This window comes from Rutilus rutilus (assembly GCF_951802725.1).
Source record: "Rutilus rutilus genome assembly, chromosome: 4".
NCBI classification, from domain to species: domain Eukaryota; kingdom Metazoa; phylum Chordata; class Actinopteri; order Cypriniformes; family Leuciscidae; genus Rutilus; species Rutilus rutilus.
In genome coordinates this window covers 15,353,585-15,369,926 of record NC_140212.1, presented here as the reverse complement: position 1 = coordinate 15,369,926, position 16,342 = coordinate 15,353,585, and the positions used below count along the sequence as shown (strand labels likewise).

Sequence of the window (16,342 nt, the reverse complement as noted above, 5' to 3'; positions counted from 1 at the left end):
GATGTGTCACAGCCAAAGCCTTATTCCATTCAGGTAAGTGCCGTTTCCATCACTGTGTGTGATATTGCCTGTGCTGTGTGTGAGAAAGAGAGAGCAGAGAAAGATTTGGTCATGGCTTTCATGTTGTTATTCATGATCAAAAGTGATTTTATAATGAAAGTATCCTATAGCTGATGCTATTTGAGGATAAAAGGACATTGCATTCTTTAATCCATGGGTTTGCTTTGTAGCTGGTAAGAAGTCAAAGGGAGGCATTCTGCAGCCATGCGACACTGAGTATCCCAGCTTCGTCTACGAGCCGTCAATCAAAGAAACCAACAGCCTGATCAAGTGTGGGAGATGTCAAAAGTAAGAACTCACATAGATCATTTGACCAAAGATGGTATTGCAATGCAATTTCTTGTTATTAATACATTCAAATATACATATATTTTTGTATGTATATAATTCAAGTCGCATTTGCAAAACATAAAATTGTAATTACGAGAGCCTTAAGTTGTTCTTAGATTTATACATACTGTAGTTTTCAACCATATGTTTGAAATACAGTATATTCTGTGCTCAGTATATTTAACAGTATATTTCATATATATAAAAAATAAGTTGTAAGTGTGGAATTATAAAGTCACAATTTCAAGACACAAGAGACGGAGGGCAAATGAAGTCCTATGCTCTCAGTCAGCTCTAATGCCTTCCTCTCTATTTGACGCCCTCTAGTGACAAATTATATACTGGAAAATAAGGTTACAGTATAACTAAAAAGTAATGATTTAATATAGACCAGATAAGCATATTGCCAGACAATTACAGTAATATAAGGTTTGTTTCTATATTCTTAATGAATATTAATGAATATTAGCTGGTTAGTTCAAATGTTTTGAAATTAAATCAATATTCAGGGTAGATTTGATAGGTAGTGTAGAACCTACTGTATTGTTCGTGCCTACTCTAGTATACAAACTAATATGTGTGTGTATATATATATACACATATATATATACATTTTCGTGCATAGTGTGTTTTTCTTTTGGCAGTGATAGCACAACTAGCAATATCGAATATTTTAGAAACATTATAATGAAGTAATACAAATTACCTTAAACTGTAAATGTAAATGTACAATGCGATACTGGTTCTAGCGGAAAGTTGCTATGGTTACCTCCTGTCACGTACTGGCTTGACTTGATAATCCAGATTCAAGACGCTTGACGCGGATGAACCATGAAATCACATTTAGGACGGAAACGTTTTTCCTGTGCATTTTTCACGTACAGACGACACCATTGTCAAAATGATCCCCGTTCACACGGATCCGCGAAAATGACTTGAAACGCTGTATTATGCTCCCAGGCCAGTAGTTGGTGATGTAACTTTGTAAAGAAAATACGCATGCGCATGACGTCACCGTTTTCACAAATTTCCGTTTTTGTAGTTTATACTTAGGGGCTGTTTACACGACACCGTTTTCAATTAAAAAGTAACACTTTTTATCCGTTTTGGCCATTCGTTTACATGACACCAGCGTTTTGGGTGCCTGAAAATGGGTTTCAAAGTTCGGTCTCCATGTAAACAACAAAAACGCGAATCTCTGAAGACGATGAAGTCATGCACATGTGTATTACGTGTTCAATCTATAGTGTTTCATCGCCATCGTATGTAAACATCATGGTATCGTTTTCAAAAACTTGCACTTTAAAACCAGTTTTCAAAAGTTTTCAGTCCCGCAAAATGCTGTTGTCATATAAATGAATGGCCAAAATGCATAAAAAGATTTTACATTTTTAGTTGAATATGGTGTACTGTAATTGGCCCCTTAATGACAAAGTAGTAATGATAGACAGGTGCAGGTGATTAGTTGACATTGTAACAAACAAGGGCAACTATGGAAACTAACAAGATAACAATGGAGACAAGGGAAACGGGAACTAAATATACAGGACCTGCACCTTATGTTCAACAAGACAAGAAAAAAGGATATCAAAACAAATACAAGACATAGGGAAATCGTGACACCTCCCTAGGTCATCAAAACATTTAATTTGATAGCAGCTCATGTAACTTATATCTACATTTTGTGGTTATTGAAATGTTTAAAAATAGTCCGTTTGCTCTGGATTAACTGTTACTTTTTAATAAAGTTGTTCTGTAATACGAATGCCATTAACTAGACTTGATCTTTCTGTTTCTTTTATTGCACGCAGGGTGTTTGTAATTAATCAGATTCCAGACAGTAACTTGCTGTTGGTGGTGATTCAGGCAGATTGTGACTGTTCTCGACAGTACGCACCCATCACCATGGAGCCCAAAGAGGTCAAATATATCCTTAAAACCCCAGCTAAATCAGGCTCCCCAGACCACACACTGAGGAGATGAATCACAGTTTTGAATGAGATCAGTTTAGTCACTTAAAGGTGCAAACAGTAAATTTACTTCATTAGAAAGGACAAATTTCACTCAAATTTCTGGGTGCACCTTTAAGTAAATCAGATTAAATTTATGTTCAAACATATCTTTATACACTCACCTAAAGGATTATTAGGAACACCTGTTCAATTTCTCATTAATGCAATTATCTAATCAACCAATCACATGGCAGTTGCTTCAATGCATTTAGGGGTGTGGTCCTGGTCAAGACAATCTCCTGAACTCCAAACTGAATGTCAGAATGGGAAAGAAAGGTGATTTAAGCAATTTAGAGCGTGGCATGGTTGTTGGTGCCAGACGGGCCGGTCTGAGTATTTCACAATCTGCTCAGTTACTGGGATTTTCACGCACAACCATTTCTAGGGTTTACAAAGAATGGTGTGAAAAGGGAAAAACATCCAGTATGCGGCAGTCCTGTGGGCGAAAATGCCTTGTTGATGCTAGAGGTCAGAGGAGAATGGGCCGACTGATTCAAGCTGATAGAAGAGCAACTTTGACTGAAATAACCACTCGTTACAACCGAGGTATGCAGCAAAGCATTTGTGAAGCCACAACACGCACAACCTTGAGGCGGATGGGCTACAACAGCAGAAGACCCCACCGGGTACCACTCATCTCCACTACAAATAGGAAAAAGAGGCTACAATTTGCACGAGCTCACCAAAATTGGACAGTTGAAGACTGGAAAAATGTTGCCTGGTCTGATGAGTCTCGATTTCTGTTGAGACATTCAGATGGTAGAGTCAGAATTTGGCGTAAACAGAATGAGAACATGGATCCATCATGCCTTGTTACCACTGTGCAGGCTGGTGGTGGTGGTGTAATGGTGTGGGGGATGTTTTCTTGGCACACTTTAGGCCCCTTAGTGCCAATTGGGCATCGTTTAAATGCCACGGCCTACCTGAGCATTGTTTCTGACCATGTCCATCCCTTTATGACCACCATGTACCCATCCTCTGATGGCTACTTCCAGCAGGATAATGCACCATGTCACAAAGCTCGAATCATTTCAAATTGGTTTCTTGAACATGACAATGAGTTCACTGTACTAAAATGGCCCCCACAGTCACCAGATCTCAACCCAATAGAGCATCTTTGGGATGTGGTGGAACGGGAGCTTCGTGCCCTGGATGTGCATCCCACAAATATCCATCAACTGCAAGATCCTATCAATATCAATAAAAACTATCCTATCAATATGGGCCAACATTTCTAAAGAATGCTTTCAGCACCTTGTTGAATCAATGCCACGTAGAATTAAGGCAGTTCTGAAGGCGAAAGGGGGTCAAACACAGTATTAGTATGGTGTTCCTAATAATCCTTTAGGTGAGTGTACATTTTATAAACAAGCAACCAACTGTATAACAAAGTATATTCTATTTAAAAATATATATTTGTGAAATGAATTGGGATCTGCTATAACGATGCTTTGTTTTTATTCTTGCTTTTTCTTCATTTTTTTTCTTAACCGCTGAGCACACAATGCCTCAGTCAAATGTGACCGCATGAGATCTCAGAAGATACGAAGAAGGCCTGAGTCTTGTCATGCTTACCACCCTCAAGTAAACACTCACATACTAGACGGCTCTCAGACATGCACTGCAAGGCTGCCTTCTGATTACAATCTGTCTACCTACAAAATAAGATTTTCAGATATTAAGAAATCTCTGATACATATTCTGTGTATCTTGTCTGTTTTAGGAAAATGCCAAGGACTGCGGAGGGGCTGTGGCAATCAGCCTGTCCATCATGCTGTTTCTAGCCTGTTTATCAGTGTCTGCACTCATCCGTCGATGACAGAGGGCCTGTTAAATGCCCAAGAGAGTCACCCATAGTGCACACACTCAACACAGCATGTTTTAATTAGCAATAATATGAGTTTAAACTAGAACACGCCATTTTTCTACAGTGAAAAGTCTTTAATATCAAGTGTACTGTGTGTAGCCTTACTCATTATATTTGACAAATTTGTGGATTTTTTTTAAACAGTGCTGGGATTTTATGTCTTTGTCTGGACCAAAATGAGACCCACACAAGGATGAACAGAAGCCAAGCTTCACTGAACTATGACATTAGAGAAGGGAATTTGTGGCCAGTAGCTGACTGTAAGTGACTGTCTCTCTAGCCTATATGAAGCAGGAGAAAAGTGCACATTGTGTGTGTGTGTGTGTGTGTGTGTGTGTGTTTGAGAGAGAGAAAACAAAAATATTTAACATTGCTTTTCACAGCTGTCTTTGTCACCAGAGGACTAATACATTATATGAAAATGTCTCTCAGAGGATGTTTCAGGAAGATGTGTTGTATTTAAACCTTTGTTTTTTGGTTGTCTGTTCTGCAACTTGCACAATGTGTCAATTATAATAACTATGCATTATTAAAGCTACAATATGTAAGAATTTTGAATCAAAATATCCAAAAACCACTTGCACAGTGTTATATATTTCTTTCAATTATGTACTTACATTATCCTAAATGTTTCCAAGAATTTGAAAATTGTGAAAAGTGCCCGTCCCTTGTCACTTGTCGCCTGTCAATGACGTAATATCCGCGTTATCCCTGGTTTCCCCTTGTCCTGCCTTAGTAACCATGGTGACAGATGTGGACAACTGCGTAATGTTTAGTGGCACGCTGTTGTTGTTTCGTTCAAACATTATGGACCATGGCAAGCAGATTTTGGGACAAAAGGAGAACTAAAAGGAGGAACTATCGGCGTGGCGTTTTCGAGATGCGTCCCCGTCAGCGACAAACTTCGGCTTGACAGAGACGCCGCTCTTGCATACTTTATTAGACAGGTGAGCAAATGTACATAAAACTAATCAATGTTATATAGCTCAACACGATGAAGTGTTAGAATATGATCAGTATGTTATTCTAATGTTGATCTAGCTTACTGCGCGTCTCGTATAGCCAACAAACTAACACTCTCAAATGCAGTTTAGTGTGATAGTGTAACGTTAGACCAAGTGAAACAGCGCTGCATTACCTCACAAGTTTCATCGTCTAATAAACTGACCTGTGTGAGTAGTAATTCTGCACTTGCGAGTAGTTCGGTAGAATGAAATGTCCTTATTTCTTTTTATCCGCGGGACTCGCGTGTGGCGCTGATATCTGTCTCTCATTAGCAATCGCGCCCTGCTTCATACCACAGTCATGTTAAAAACATCAATGTATTCACTCATTCATAAACATTATTAGATCCATCAGCGTGATGGCAAGTTCCATAATTCCGCTTATGCGTCATCAACCTACGCCTTTGTTATTGTAAGAGGTTAGCGACCCCTATCGGCGAAAAAAAATTACATATTGTAGCTTTAATTCAACAGAGCTTTATCGTCATTATTGATCATTATAAACCTCAGTCAGATTAAATTACAAAAATGTGTCATGTTTACTTTCTTACATTAAAAATCTTTTAGTGAGTGTTTTCGCTCAAGTATAAATGAACAAGAATTATTTTTTATTTTTTTTATAAGTGTGTATGTGGGTTGTTTTTTCAAATGTAACTGTTAATTGTGAATATTGCATTTCAGGAATCCCATGTATCTTATTGTACACCCAAAACTTAATTTTGAAATGTTTGAGTTAAAAGATGAACACCAGCAGTCTATGCTTTCTATATTCTAAACCTTTGAATGGTAATGCATCACATTTTCTTAATATTGAGAGTAATAAGAAATGATTCTTGAGCACCAATTCAGCATATTAGAATCACTATTCGTTTTCAATAATATTTTACAATAATACTGTTTGTTCTGTATTTTTCACTAAATAAATGCAACCTTGGTGAGCATAAAAGATGTCTTTACTATTTACAATTTAAAATAATGGTTTTCTATTTTAATATACTTTAAAATATAATTTATTCCTGTGATGAAAAGCTGAATTTTCAGCATCATTATAATACTTCAGTCTTCAGTGTCACATGATCCTCCAGAAATAATCATTCTAATATGCTGATTAATTATCAATGTTGGAAACAGTTGTACAGTTGCTTAATATTTTTTAGAACCTATAATACTTTTTTCAGGATTCATTGATGAATAGCATTTATTCAAAACAGAAACAGAATATAAATCTTTAGTGTCACTTTTTATCAATTTATCACATCCTTGCTGAATAAAAGTATTAATTTCTTTCAACAAAAAAAAAAAGAAAGAAAGAAAAAGATTACTGATCCCAAACTTTCGAACGGTTACAAAATCAAAGAATCATGAAAAAAGTGTCACGGTTATAAAAAAATAATAAAAATGTAAAAAATATTTTATTATTATAAAAATGCAGCACAAGAGTTTCCAACATTGATAATAAATCAGCATATTGGGATGGTTTCTGAAGGATCATGTGACACTGGAGTAATGATGCTGACAATTCTGCTTTGCAGAATATATTAAAATTTAAATATATTAAAATATAAAACCATTATTTTAAATTGTAATAATATTGTGAAATATTACCGTTTTTGCTGTATTTTTTTAAATCAAATTAATTCAGGCTTGATGAGCATAAGAGACTTCTAAAACATTGTATTATATTCAAAAACATTAAAAATAGTGTAACGTTAAGCCTACATATATTATAATAGAAATTGGCAAAATAGCCCATATAGTAAACCATTGATTTAGACAAAGCAAAACACCGTTTTGCTTGGTCTAAATGGCTTACTATCTGGGCTATTTTGTCAATTTCTATAATTGTCCATTATTCTATTGTACTATTGTCTTTCTTGTCAACTTTTATTTTGGAAAATTGTCATGGGCCGTCAGGGACTCTTGATTTGTCAGCGTGAGCGCGTGCGGGGAGGAGGATCATGATCATCAGAGTCAGCGCAGCTCCGCAGCAGCAGCAGCAGCTCCAGCAGCTCAACAAACATCAGCCTGAATAATAGAGAATAAACATGAGCGATCACTGAGCGACCCTGTCAACGGACGGCCATTCAGTTCGCTTTATTTTATCCTTATTTTGATCCCCGGGTGTCCGGCAAACTGTCTAATCTGGAGGAGGACGGGGAGGTGAGAATTTACAAATATGATGGTGGAAATAAATCACAGTGGTGGTGCTGTTCTAAATCATCAGCTTTACGCAGACTGATGCTCATAATACATGATACAGAAGCAGATGTGTGATAATCGCAATGCTTTTTTTGTTATATATCACCTGTCCATTACGATGTTGTGTGTTTTTGATAGACAAGGTATATTGATAAATGCAGTCTTTATTGAATACGGCCATCTATATGTGGTGCATCCGCGTCAATGTATCTGTTTTATCAACCTGTCAAACTGTATGTCACGTTCGCAAGGTCACGCACGCAGACGCGAGGCCGCGCGCGCTCAAATCAAGTTTTCGTTTACCCCACAATGGCCCGTATTCATTTAAACATTACTGACCGCAGCATGAGCAGGTGCAGTAACGTCCTCCTCAGTCCCGAACGGGTAAATGTAACAAACAAACAATGCTTAGACATCAATAATGCTAATTAAACTAAATCACAAGAGCGATTCGGTTTTTAGGCGCGAGGCTGCGATTATTTGAGCTTCAGAACAACAACACTTTTGTTTGCGTGATATTGCTTAAAATACAGTTTCATAAACAAGCAATTAATATAGAATATCTCACGTCTCAGGCAAAAACTGGTCAGTTGGTTGTTGCCATAATTCTTCTGTCAACGAAAATATAGTTCAAAAGAAGCCAAACCATCAAGTTGTTGTGCGTGTATCTACACAGCAACGCGCACAGACTGAAAGCCGGTCCGGAATATAGATTTCCTCACCGACTTTTCTCACAAAGCGTTCTGAATTCACTCGTTGCAAACTCCACTCCGGGTTTTTCCATTGTCGTACTAATGTGAGAAACCCACTCGTAGCGATGACGAACGAGCCTCTATTTTAATTTACCCCAGTGTTATTTTGTAATTGCGATATAAATCAGATTAAATAACACTTATTTACTAAATTATATTGTTAAAATATTCAAAAATGTAAAATGAATCTTTTGGCTATATTTGTTTATTGTTGGTCATGGTGGTGGTGCTGTGACTATGATGATGATGATAATTATTAATATTATTAATAATTGCATTATGATCTACAAAATAATATAAGTCACAATGAGTCCATTTACAATTGTTGTAATTATTAAAATATTTCATAGACAAGCATGTGTTTTGTTCATAAGTAGGGCTCTTTGGTGGAGGTTGCATTCATTTGTATTCCGAGAACTCTGCTTTGCAAATGATTTTCCTGTTACAGACCAGCGTGGCCATGACGGGAGGCATGGCAGCGCCCCTCCCCATGAGCAACCATACACGTGAGAGAGTCACCGTGGCCAAACTCACGCTGGAGCACTTCTACAGCACCCTGCTCACCCAGCATGAGGAGCGGGAGATGAGGTAACCATGGCAACAGCGACCCACTACACCTGCTTCCTCCAGCCATATCACTCAACATATCAATTCAATCAAGTTTTATTTGATTAGAATAAATCTAGTTTGTTGTGACTGCTCATAATGCAGTTGTTCTAACCCGTTTCAGGCAGAAGAAGCTGGAGAATTTGATGGATGAGGAGGGTTTACCTGATGAAGAGGTGAGAATCTATCTATACTGACCATAGAGCTACTTCACATTATTCTGGTTATATTCTGAATGACTTTCTGAGTTAATAATCACAGAAGTGTCAACAAAGAAAAAACTGGTTTTGCTTATCTGCGAAGTGGTTTGAATAGGACTCAGACTGTTTGCTTAGTGCTTAGTTACCCTGCTTTGAGTACGCCAGATAGATTTAATGTGTGACCATGACCAAAAGAGTATTCAATATATTTGGCTGAGTAGTGGCTGGTTTTTTTTTTTGTCGTAGAAGAGCATGAGGCGCTCTCTGCACGCTCGTAAGGAGACGGAGTTTCTGCGTCTCAAAAGGACCCGCCTTGGTCTTGATGACTTTGAATCCCTCAAAGTGATTGGGAGAGGAGCGTTTGGAGAGGTGTGTCTATTGCTGTGTTCCAAACTTTGACGTGTACTGTCTTCTCAGGCAAATGGAAGTGACTGATATGAAACGTTCTTCATAAGCTAGCCACATACTGTAAATGGCTCTCTTCATGTGAAGTAGAGATTCGACTCACATTTGAGCCCAGTAGAGTTTGGTGTTAAACATTGACCTGTTTTATATGGATTTTTCAGTATTCTATGAAATATATGTATATATAATCTTTCTCTCAACTTGTCCGCCATATTGAATCTGAGCTTGTGCAATGCGTTCTGGGATTTCCTTTTCCATGAAGTACAATGATAAACTGCCTTAGAAAATGAGGCATCATAATGTTGATCCCTACTTTTAGGAGCACACCTACAATGCCCTAAAATGTTGTCTAGTTAGGCAGCTCTTTAAAATTTGAAACAGAGCCATTGTGTGTTTGTACCAGTGTTATTTAAGTACTATATATATACTATTTTAGTGTTTATTAATAGTTTGAGTTGGCCTATATTTTTATTATTTCAGTTTTCATTTTAATTTGACACAATTTGTTTATCATTTTCTTATTTTTCTTATTTTTGTTTCATATTTCTACATTTTTATTTATTTTTATTTCAGTATTTTTAGTACTTAAACTTATTTCAGTTAATTGCCAGGGCAAAATTTCAAAATGTTTGTTTAGTTTAAGTTTTTTATTTAATATTTATATTTTATGGTTTTGTATTTTATTTCTCAACACTGTTTTTTAGTACTCATCCTCATCGACTTTGTTTTTCCAGATTTTTTTCTTTCTTTTTTTTCCCCAGAAAGGATTTTAATCACTATGAAGTAAAGTTAAACTTACATTTCACTGAAAATCCCAATGGTTCTCCAAAAATGTTGTGTTGTGTTCAGGTGCGCCTGGTTCAGAAAAAGGACACAGGTCACATTTATGCCATGAAGATCCTCAGGAAAGCAGACATGTTAGAGAAAGAGCAGGTATGGACAATCGATTCCATTTAAAGCTGCAGTAAGCGATTTCTGCGAAACCAAAACAAACACGCACCTACCCAAAAGGATCTCACCCCTATCCTGACAGCTCCACCCCCAAATTCACAAACACGCTATGCAACACAGGCACCTCCCCCCTAACGATTGGACACGCCCCTTACTGCTGATTGGATACGAGTGCGTTTTGGTGCTCGGTCCAATCCAATTTTACCAACGTTTCTCAGAAATAGCTTACTGCACCTTTAATTCAGCAATCTCCGACAGTCACCTCTCTGCCATACCGATCCACTGATTATATCTCTCCTCACCTGTATGTCTCCCTGCGGCAGGTGGCTCATATCCGGGCCGAGAGAGATATCCTGGTGGAGGCTGATGGCGCCTGGGTAGTTAAGATGTTCTACAGCTTTCAAGATAAACGTAATCTGTATCTCATCATGGAGTTTCTGCCTGGAGGTGAGGACAGATGTACAACATGTCACATGTGCTTTACTGATGTAACAGTGAGAGATTTAGAACTGGAAAAGTACTAACAACAGTCTGCTCATAGCAGCACCATGGAAAGTCCTATTTTTAGAGCAGCTGCCCAGAGGCTGTAACTCTTGAGTGTGTGTTCAGGAGATATGATGACTCTGCTGATGAAGAAAGACACACTATCGGAAGAAGCTACGCAGTTTTATATCGCAGAGACGGTTCTGGCCATTGACTCCATTCACCAGCTGGGCTTCATTCACAGAGACATCAAACCTGACAACTTGCTGCTTGACTCCCGGGTGGGAATTCCTCTTTATCTCTCTTATTTACTCACACACAAACAAAATAACATCTTAAACTGAAATGAGTGGGTTTCTGGAAGGGTATTGTACTCTATGAAACTGAACACCTCATAACAGACTGTGTCTTTATGATTTGTAGGGTCATGTCAAGCTGTCTGACTTTGGCCTCTGCACAGGCTTGAAGAAGGCCCATCGGACTGAATTTTATCGGAACCTCACGCACAACCCTCCCAGTGACTTCTGTGAGTAACCAACATACTTACACAAATTACACAGAGAAACGGTACTGACATTTTTTTATCTTTTACTAAAAAGATTAAAGAAGTCATATCATAAGAAATCAATTTACTTATGTATGGTTCACATACCAGGGAACCAGGACTCACTTGGGGGCCTCAGCAAACTTCCAAGGTTGACTTAAAATCATTTAAAATAAGACAAAACAAGTAAATATCTAGATAGTTCTTATTTTATTTAAATTTATTTAATAATTTTTTTTGTCTTTGATTCCCACACTCTTGGAAAACCTAAATATTTGAGGAAGCTTTATTTTATACATGTAATTTTCAGACCTGGAAAAGTCAAGGAAATTAATACATTCTTAATTCCATGGGGATTTTATACATGTATCTAATTAAGCTCTAAAATGTTTTATTAGGTAGAAATTGTGAGTTAAAATATTTAAAAACAAATATTTATCCAGTAAATCACAAACAATTGGAAAAGTCATAGGGCCTTCAAAAACTGTTGTACACAGTGGAGGGCATTGAGTTAAAAATGTTAAGAATCACTACTGCAACTTCCTCCTCAGTTTAAAAATACCATTTATAAATGATGCCTATTCAATACTCATAAAGCTTTTCTTCTCAGTGATAGTGAGGTAATAGAAATAGGATATACTAATTACTAACAGAGTCCCTCATCATTCCAGTCTGACTCTGACACAAAATAGCAAAATAACGGTTTCCATCCACCTATTTTTATGCGCAGTTTGGGATATCACATAAAAAAAAAAAACTTTGGTAATGCCAAGATGCGCATAAATTCTAAAAATGTGCATAAATAAATGTTTTTTTTCTGATAAGAAGACATGCACTAACTACGATGGAAACAAAATAGTTTAATCCCTTTACCGAGTAAATCCCTCGATGTGCAACAAAAAACTCTGTGACTTTACACCAGGCATCGAAACGCAAGTTAGCATGACAGCGTTAATTCTGTTTCGTCTGAGCACTCTGAGAGTCAAATAATTTACAATGTAGGAAAAAAGAGCCACAGTGGCTTCCCTGATTGCAGCAATAAATGTTTTTATACGATATTCCAATTTTGTGCACAAGTTAAATTTAGAAAACTTTGGATGGAAACATGATGTTATAAGTAGTATAAAATGTTAAAAGTATGACCCTTTTAAAGAAAAAATTAACTGTATTTGCTCTGCTTCAACCTCCTTTAGCCTTCCAAAACATGAATTCAAAACGGAAAGCAGAAACATGGAAGAAGAACCGAAGACAGCTGGTAAGAGAGTGTCTTTGTGTTACAGAACAGAAGATTCCTGATAGTATCATGGCTCATTCCTCTCATATACAGGCATATTCAACCGTCGGGACGCCGGACTATATCGCCCCTGAGGTCTTCTTGCAGACGGGCTACAACAAGCTGTGTGACTGGTGGTCTCTTGGAGTGATAATGTATGAGATGTTGATAGGTTAGTAACTTCAAAACACTAAGTGAACGTGTTCAGATCAGGCCAGTCATCGCTTTCTGTAAAAGCCTTTTACTGTAGCCTTTTCCTGCGCTGAAACAGGTGTTTGTTTTGTTTTCCTGTTCCAGGCTACCCACCCTTCTGTTCCGAGACGCCACAGGAAACCTACAGGAAGGTCATGAACTGGCGAGAAACGCTAATTTTCCCCCCAGAAGTCCCCATTTCAGAGAGAGCCAAGGACTTGATCCTTAGGTCAGAAACCTTACCGTATCCGTTACACAAACCGAATAGGAGAAAGCAGTCGATTTACTGTACAATTTGAAAAACAAAACACCACTGAACTTTTGAGGTTAAAATGATTGTTTCCTTCAATTAAAGAGTGCCACCGCTTTCAAAAATGAGCTTGTCATTACTTGAGATCATTTGAAATTTGATCTGACCAAACTGTATGATAATGTTTTCAGGTATTGCACAGATGCAGAAAACAGGGTTGGATCAGGAAGTGTGGATGAAATCAAATCTCACCTTTTCTTTGAGTCCGTGGACTGGGAGCATATCAGGTACAACTGCACACACACTTTTCTGTGTTCTTTACGTCATCGCAGTGTCGTCTAGAACGGCAAAAGCACTCAAAATGTTAATGTAATCAAGCTTTTTGTGCGTACGATCGTAGAGAACCACTGTTTGAAGTTGATAACTAAAATTGAACTGTTTCACTGCTCACAGAGAGAGACCTGCTGCTATTTCCATTGACATCAAGAGCATTGATGATACATCCAACTTCGACGACTTTCCAGAGTCAGATATTCTACAGCCAGGTACCGTAAACCATTTTTGATAAGTTCAAATTTACAGACATACTGAACATTAGCAGAAATTATTTTCAATCGGCATTGAAATTGTGCAACTCCACAAATTTAAGACCCGTTCACAGCCAGAATAATCATAAAAATAGCTATATTATATAGTTCAGTGCTCAAAGTGGGCCGGTACACAATCTTTAGCATACACATGTTGCCGGTACTTTGTGACTCAGAGTCAAAGCATCAGTGTCGGTCAGGTGATTAGTAATGAACATCACACTACCCAGGGGGCACTACGTGAATTACCTCTCATCTCGACAAATCACATGATTGCAAGCAGAGTCGGTCCACCCTATCGGAAGTTTTCTTTTATGATACTAATTTGAATAACCCGAATGAATGACATTGACACCTAATGCAAGGAATTCCGTATTACTATCATACAGTTCTGCGATTACTATTTTAGCCTGGCTTCAGAAGGGGAACAAAAGGACGTGTGAGTCAGACACAGATATAAATATCTTTAGACATCGTCCGTGAGCAGAAAACTAAGCTAACCAGCGGTACTAATGAGAAGTCTGCTGTAGCAGCAGCAGCACAAACACCTGAAGCAGCAGCAAACGTTACTGCTACTACCACAGGCAATGATGATGTTAACAATAACGTCAGTAACCATGAGTGGCCCGACTGTTGGTCAAGAGATCAAATTATGTATTTTTGCTCCCAGAACAACTGGCTGATTTTCAAAGACCATAAGCTTGGCTCTAAAATATGTATACTTTATGTATCAAATATATTTCAAATGTGATAATGATTAGCATTTTCCAGCCAGTGCTCAAGAGAGTACAGACACTTTTTTTTTTCCCACTTCAAGCACTCATTTACTTTTCTGATAAGATGACTATAAGGATCCACACCACTCTTTTTATCAGTGCACACTACAGTTATGTTGTCTGACACTTTAAATGCTTGAGCTCTTTAAAATCAGAGCTCTTAAATTTTATAAGTGCATTTCATGTCTCTTTTGGTTGTTCTGACTAACCTCTTCACCAATCATTTCAGTGACAAATGTAACAGAACCAGACTTCAAGTCCAAGGACTGGGTTTTCCTCAACTACACCTACAAACGCTTTGAGGGACTGACACAGCGTGGCACCATCCCCACTTACATGAAGGCGGGCAAGGCTTGAAACTGGAACAGATGGTCTGGAAGAGAAGGATTAGAATGTAAATGACAATTCACATGCAGAAATCTGCAGAGGAAAAGCTTATGCACTGCCGCTTTGTGCTACACATTAGACCTGTTCTCAGAGGAGTCCCTGGTGACGATAAAAAGGAAAATGGAAAAAAAAAGAAGCATAATTATATGGCCAAACACATGGAGAGAATATCTTGTCCTGCTGCTCTGCTAAAAGGAGACAAAAAGGTTGTCCAAATGCTCTTCAACACTGGATCAAACAGGGTCGCAGATTTAAAAAAAAAAAAAGGGAAGCATATACATCACTGAAGCCTTATGTTCAGAAAATATAGGATGTTTTAACCTCAAACCTCTTAGGTGACAAAACTGCAATAAAGTTGATTTCTCTCAGTCACTTTTTAGCTTCTTTCCCCTAGGAAGTTGAGAATCTATATAGACCCAAATGAGATGCACATTGTTAGACATACTGTATACACTGTATAATATAGTTAACTACCTGATGCTGAATATTTCCCACAAGTGTATTTGTGCAGTTGTTTTGTTGTATGATTGCAACCTGCCTAGAAGAAACTTGATGAGGAGATGAACTTGAACGGGTTTATGTCAGTGCCAGTGAGCAGCCAGTCCTCTTCCTGTTCCTGTACATTTTATCCACCCAAAGTCATGTAGTTGATTCAGTTTTGTTTGAGTGTGAGCATTGTTCACCTATGCAACCATTTTTTCTTGTTCTGTTGTAACTCATGCAAGATGTAGCTTCAATCAGTGGTTTTTAAGGGAAGATCAATCATGATAAAAACGCTCCCAAGTTTTACAAATCTACAGGGTTTAAAAGGATAAAAGTAATTGCTAATTTGCAAGAACATTTTAGCATATTGTCTGCTAAATTAACATGAACAAAACTTTAACCAAATAACAAGTACGTACATAATGGTCAGTAAAGAACACAAATTGGTGAGTGAACTGCCAGTGTATGTTGTGTTTAAAGATTACAAGTTTTAGTGATATAGAAAGGTCATGGAAGTTTTTGCGTTATCATTTAGGACATCTCAGCCAGTAACATCATACAGCACTCGAATAATATGTTCATCCAAATTTAATCATCTCTTACTAGCTGTCTTAGTTGTTGAAGATATTTAGTGTCTTGACATCTGCTGTTGTGCATGACTACAAATGACTGGCCTAATAGTAAGACTGAAGAGAGAGCAAATGCTGTAGCTTACGTGTAAAAGATTGGTGCTGTTTTTTTATTTTTATTATTTAATATATTCACTTATGTTAATTTGTTATTTGTTGAATGGTGTAAAAATGTAAAAGCAAGAAATAAATGTTAAAAATGTGGAAAGACTTCATGACTGAAAATCGATGGATGTCAAGCGCCCTCTAGTGGTGATTTCTATAACTACAACACAACGGGGTTTTTTTCCCAAAAAAAGTTTACTCAGTGCTACTTTCAAAGGCTCTTTGAAAACGCAAATGATTATTATGT

The 16,342-nt window shown here is 37.5% G+C and overlaps 2 protein-coding genes across 4 annotated transcripts in view; both read left to right on the top strand.

Moving 5' to 3' along the window:
• The window catches only part of cacna2d4a (calcium channel, voltage-dependent, alpha 2/delta subunit 4a), a 45,733-nt gene extending 39,518 nt beyond the window's left edge, over positions 1 to 6,215 (top strand). The window contains exons 36-41 of one of the 2 annotated variants that reach the window (XR_014626982.1): positions 13 to 33; positions 231 to 348; positions 2,202 to 2,317; positions 3,904 to 3,986; positions 4,126 to 5,153; positions 5,255 to 5,465. Coding sequence is in view for 1 of the 2 variants with exons in the window: in XM_084406245.1 (XP_084262371.1) it covers positions 13 to 33; positions 231 to 348; positions 2,202 to 2,317; positions 3,904 to 3,986; positions 4,126 to 4,221 (434 nt within the window). In the remaining variant the exon portion in view is untranslated. Of the gene's footprint in view, positions 1 to 12; positions 34 to 230; positions 349 to 2,201; positions 2,318 to 3,903; positions 3,987 to 4,125 lie in introns of both variants that reach the window. The other variant, XM_084406245.1, reaches the window with a different exon arrangement.
• A 971-nt stretch (positions 6,216 to 7,186) lies between these two features.
• Positions 7,187 to 16,195, top strand: stk38l (serine/threonine kinase 38 like; the record flags this gene model as incomplete). Of its 2 annotated transcripts, XM_084406249.1 has the most annotated exons (14): positions 7,187 to 7,433; positions 8,673 to 8,812; positions 8,955 to 9,006; positions 9,277 to 9,399; positions 10,285 to 10,368; positions 10,710 to 10,833; positions 10,996 to 11,150; positions 11,293 to 11,395; positions 12,607 to 12,668; positions 12,741 to 12,858; positions 12,984 to 13,107; positions 13,320 to 13,415; positions 13,582 to 13,673; positions 14,721 to 16,195. In XM_084406249.1, the coding sequence occupies 13 exons, from the start codon at positions 8,685 to 8,687 to the stop codon at positions 14,846 to 14,848; spliced, it is 1,389 nt and encodes a 462-aa protein (XP_084262375.1). In that variant the 3' UTR covers positions 14,849 to 16,195. The 2 variants fall into 2 exon arrangements, with proteins under 2 accessions (XP_084262375.1, XP_084262374.1); XM_084406248.1 differs by lacking the exon at positions 7,187 to 7,433 and having other exon boundaries at positions 8,655 to 8,812.
• Positions 16,196 to 16,342: the final 147 nt, after the last annotated feature.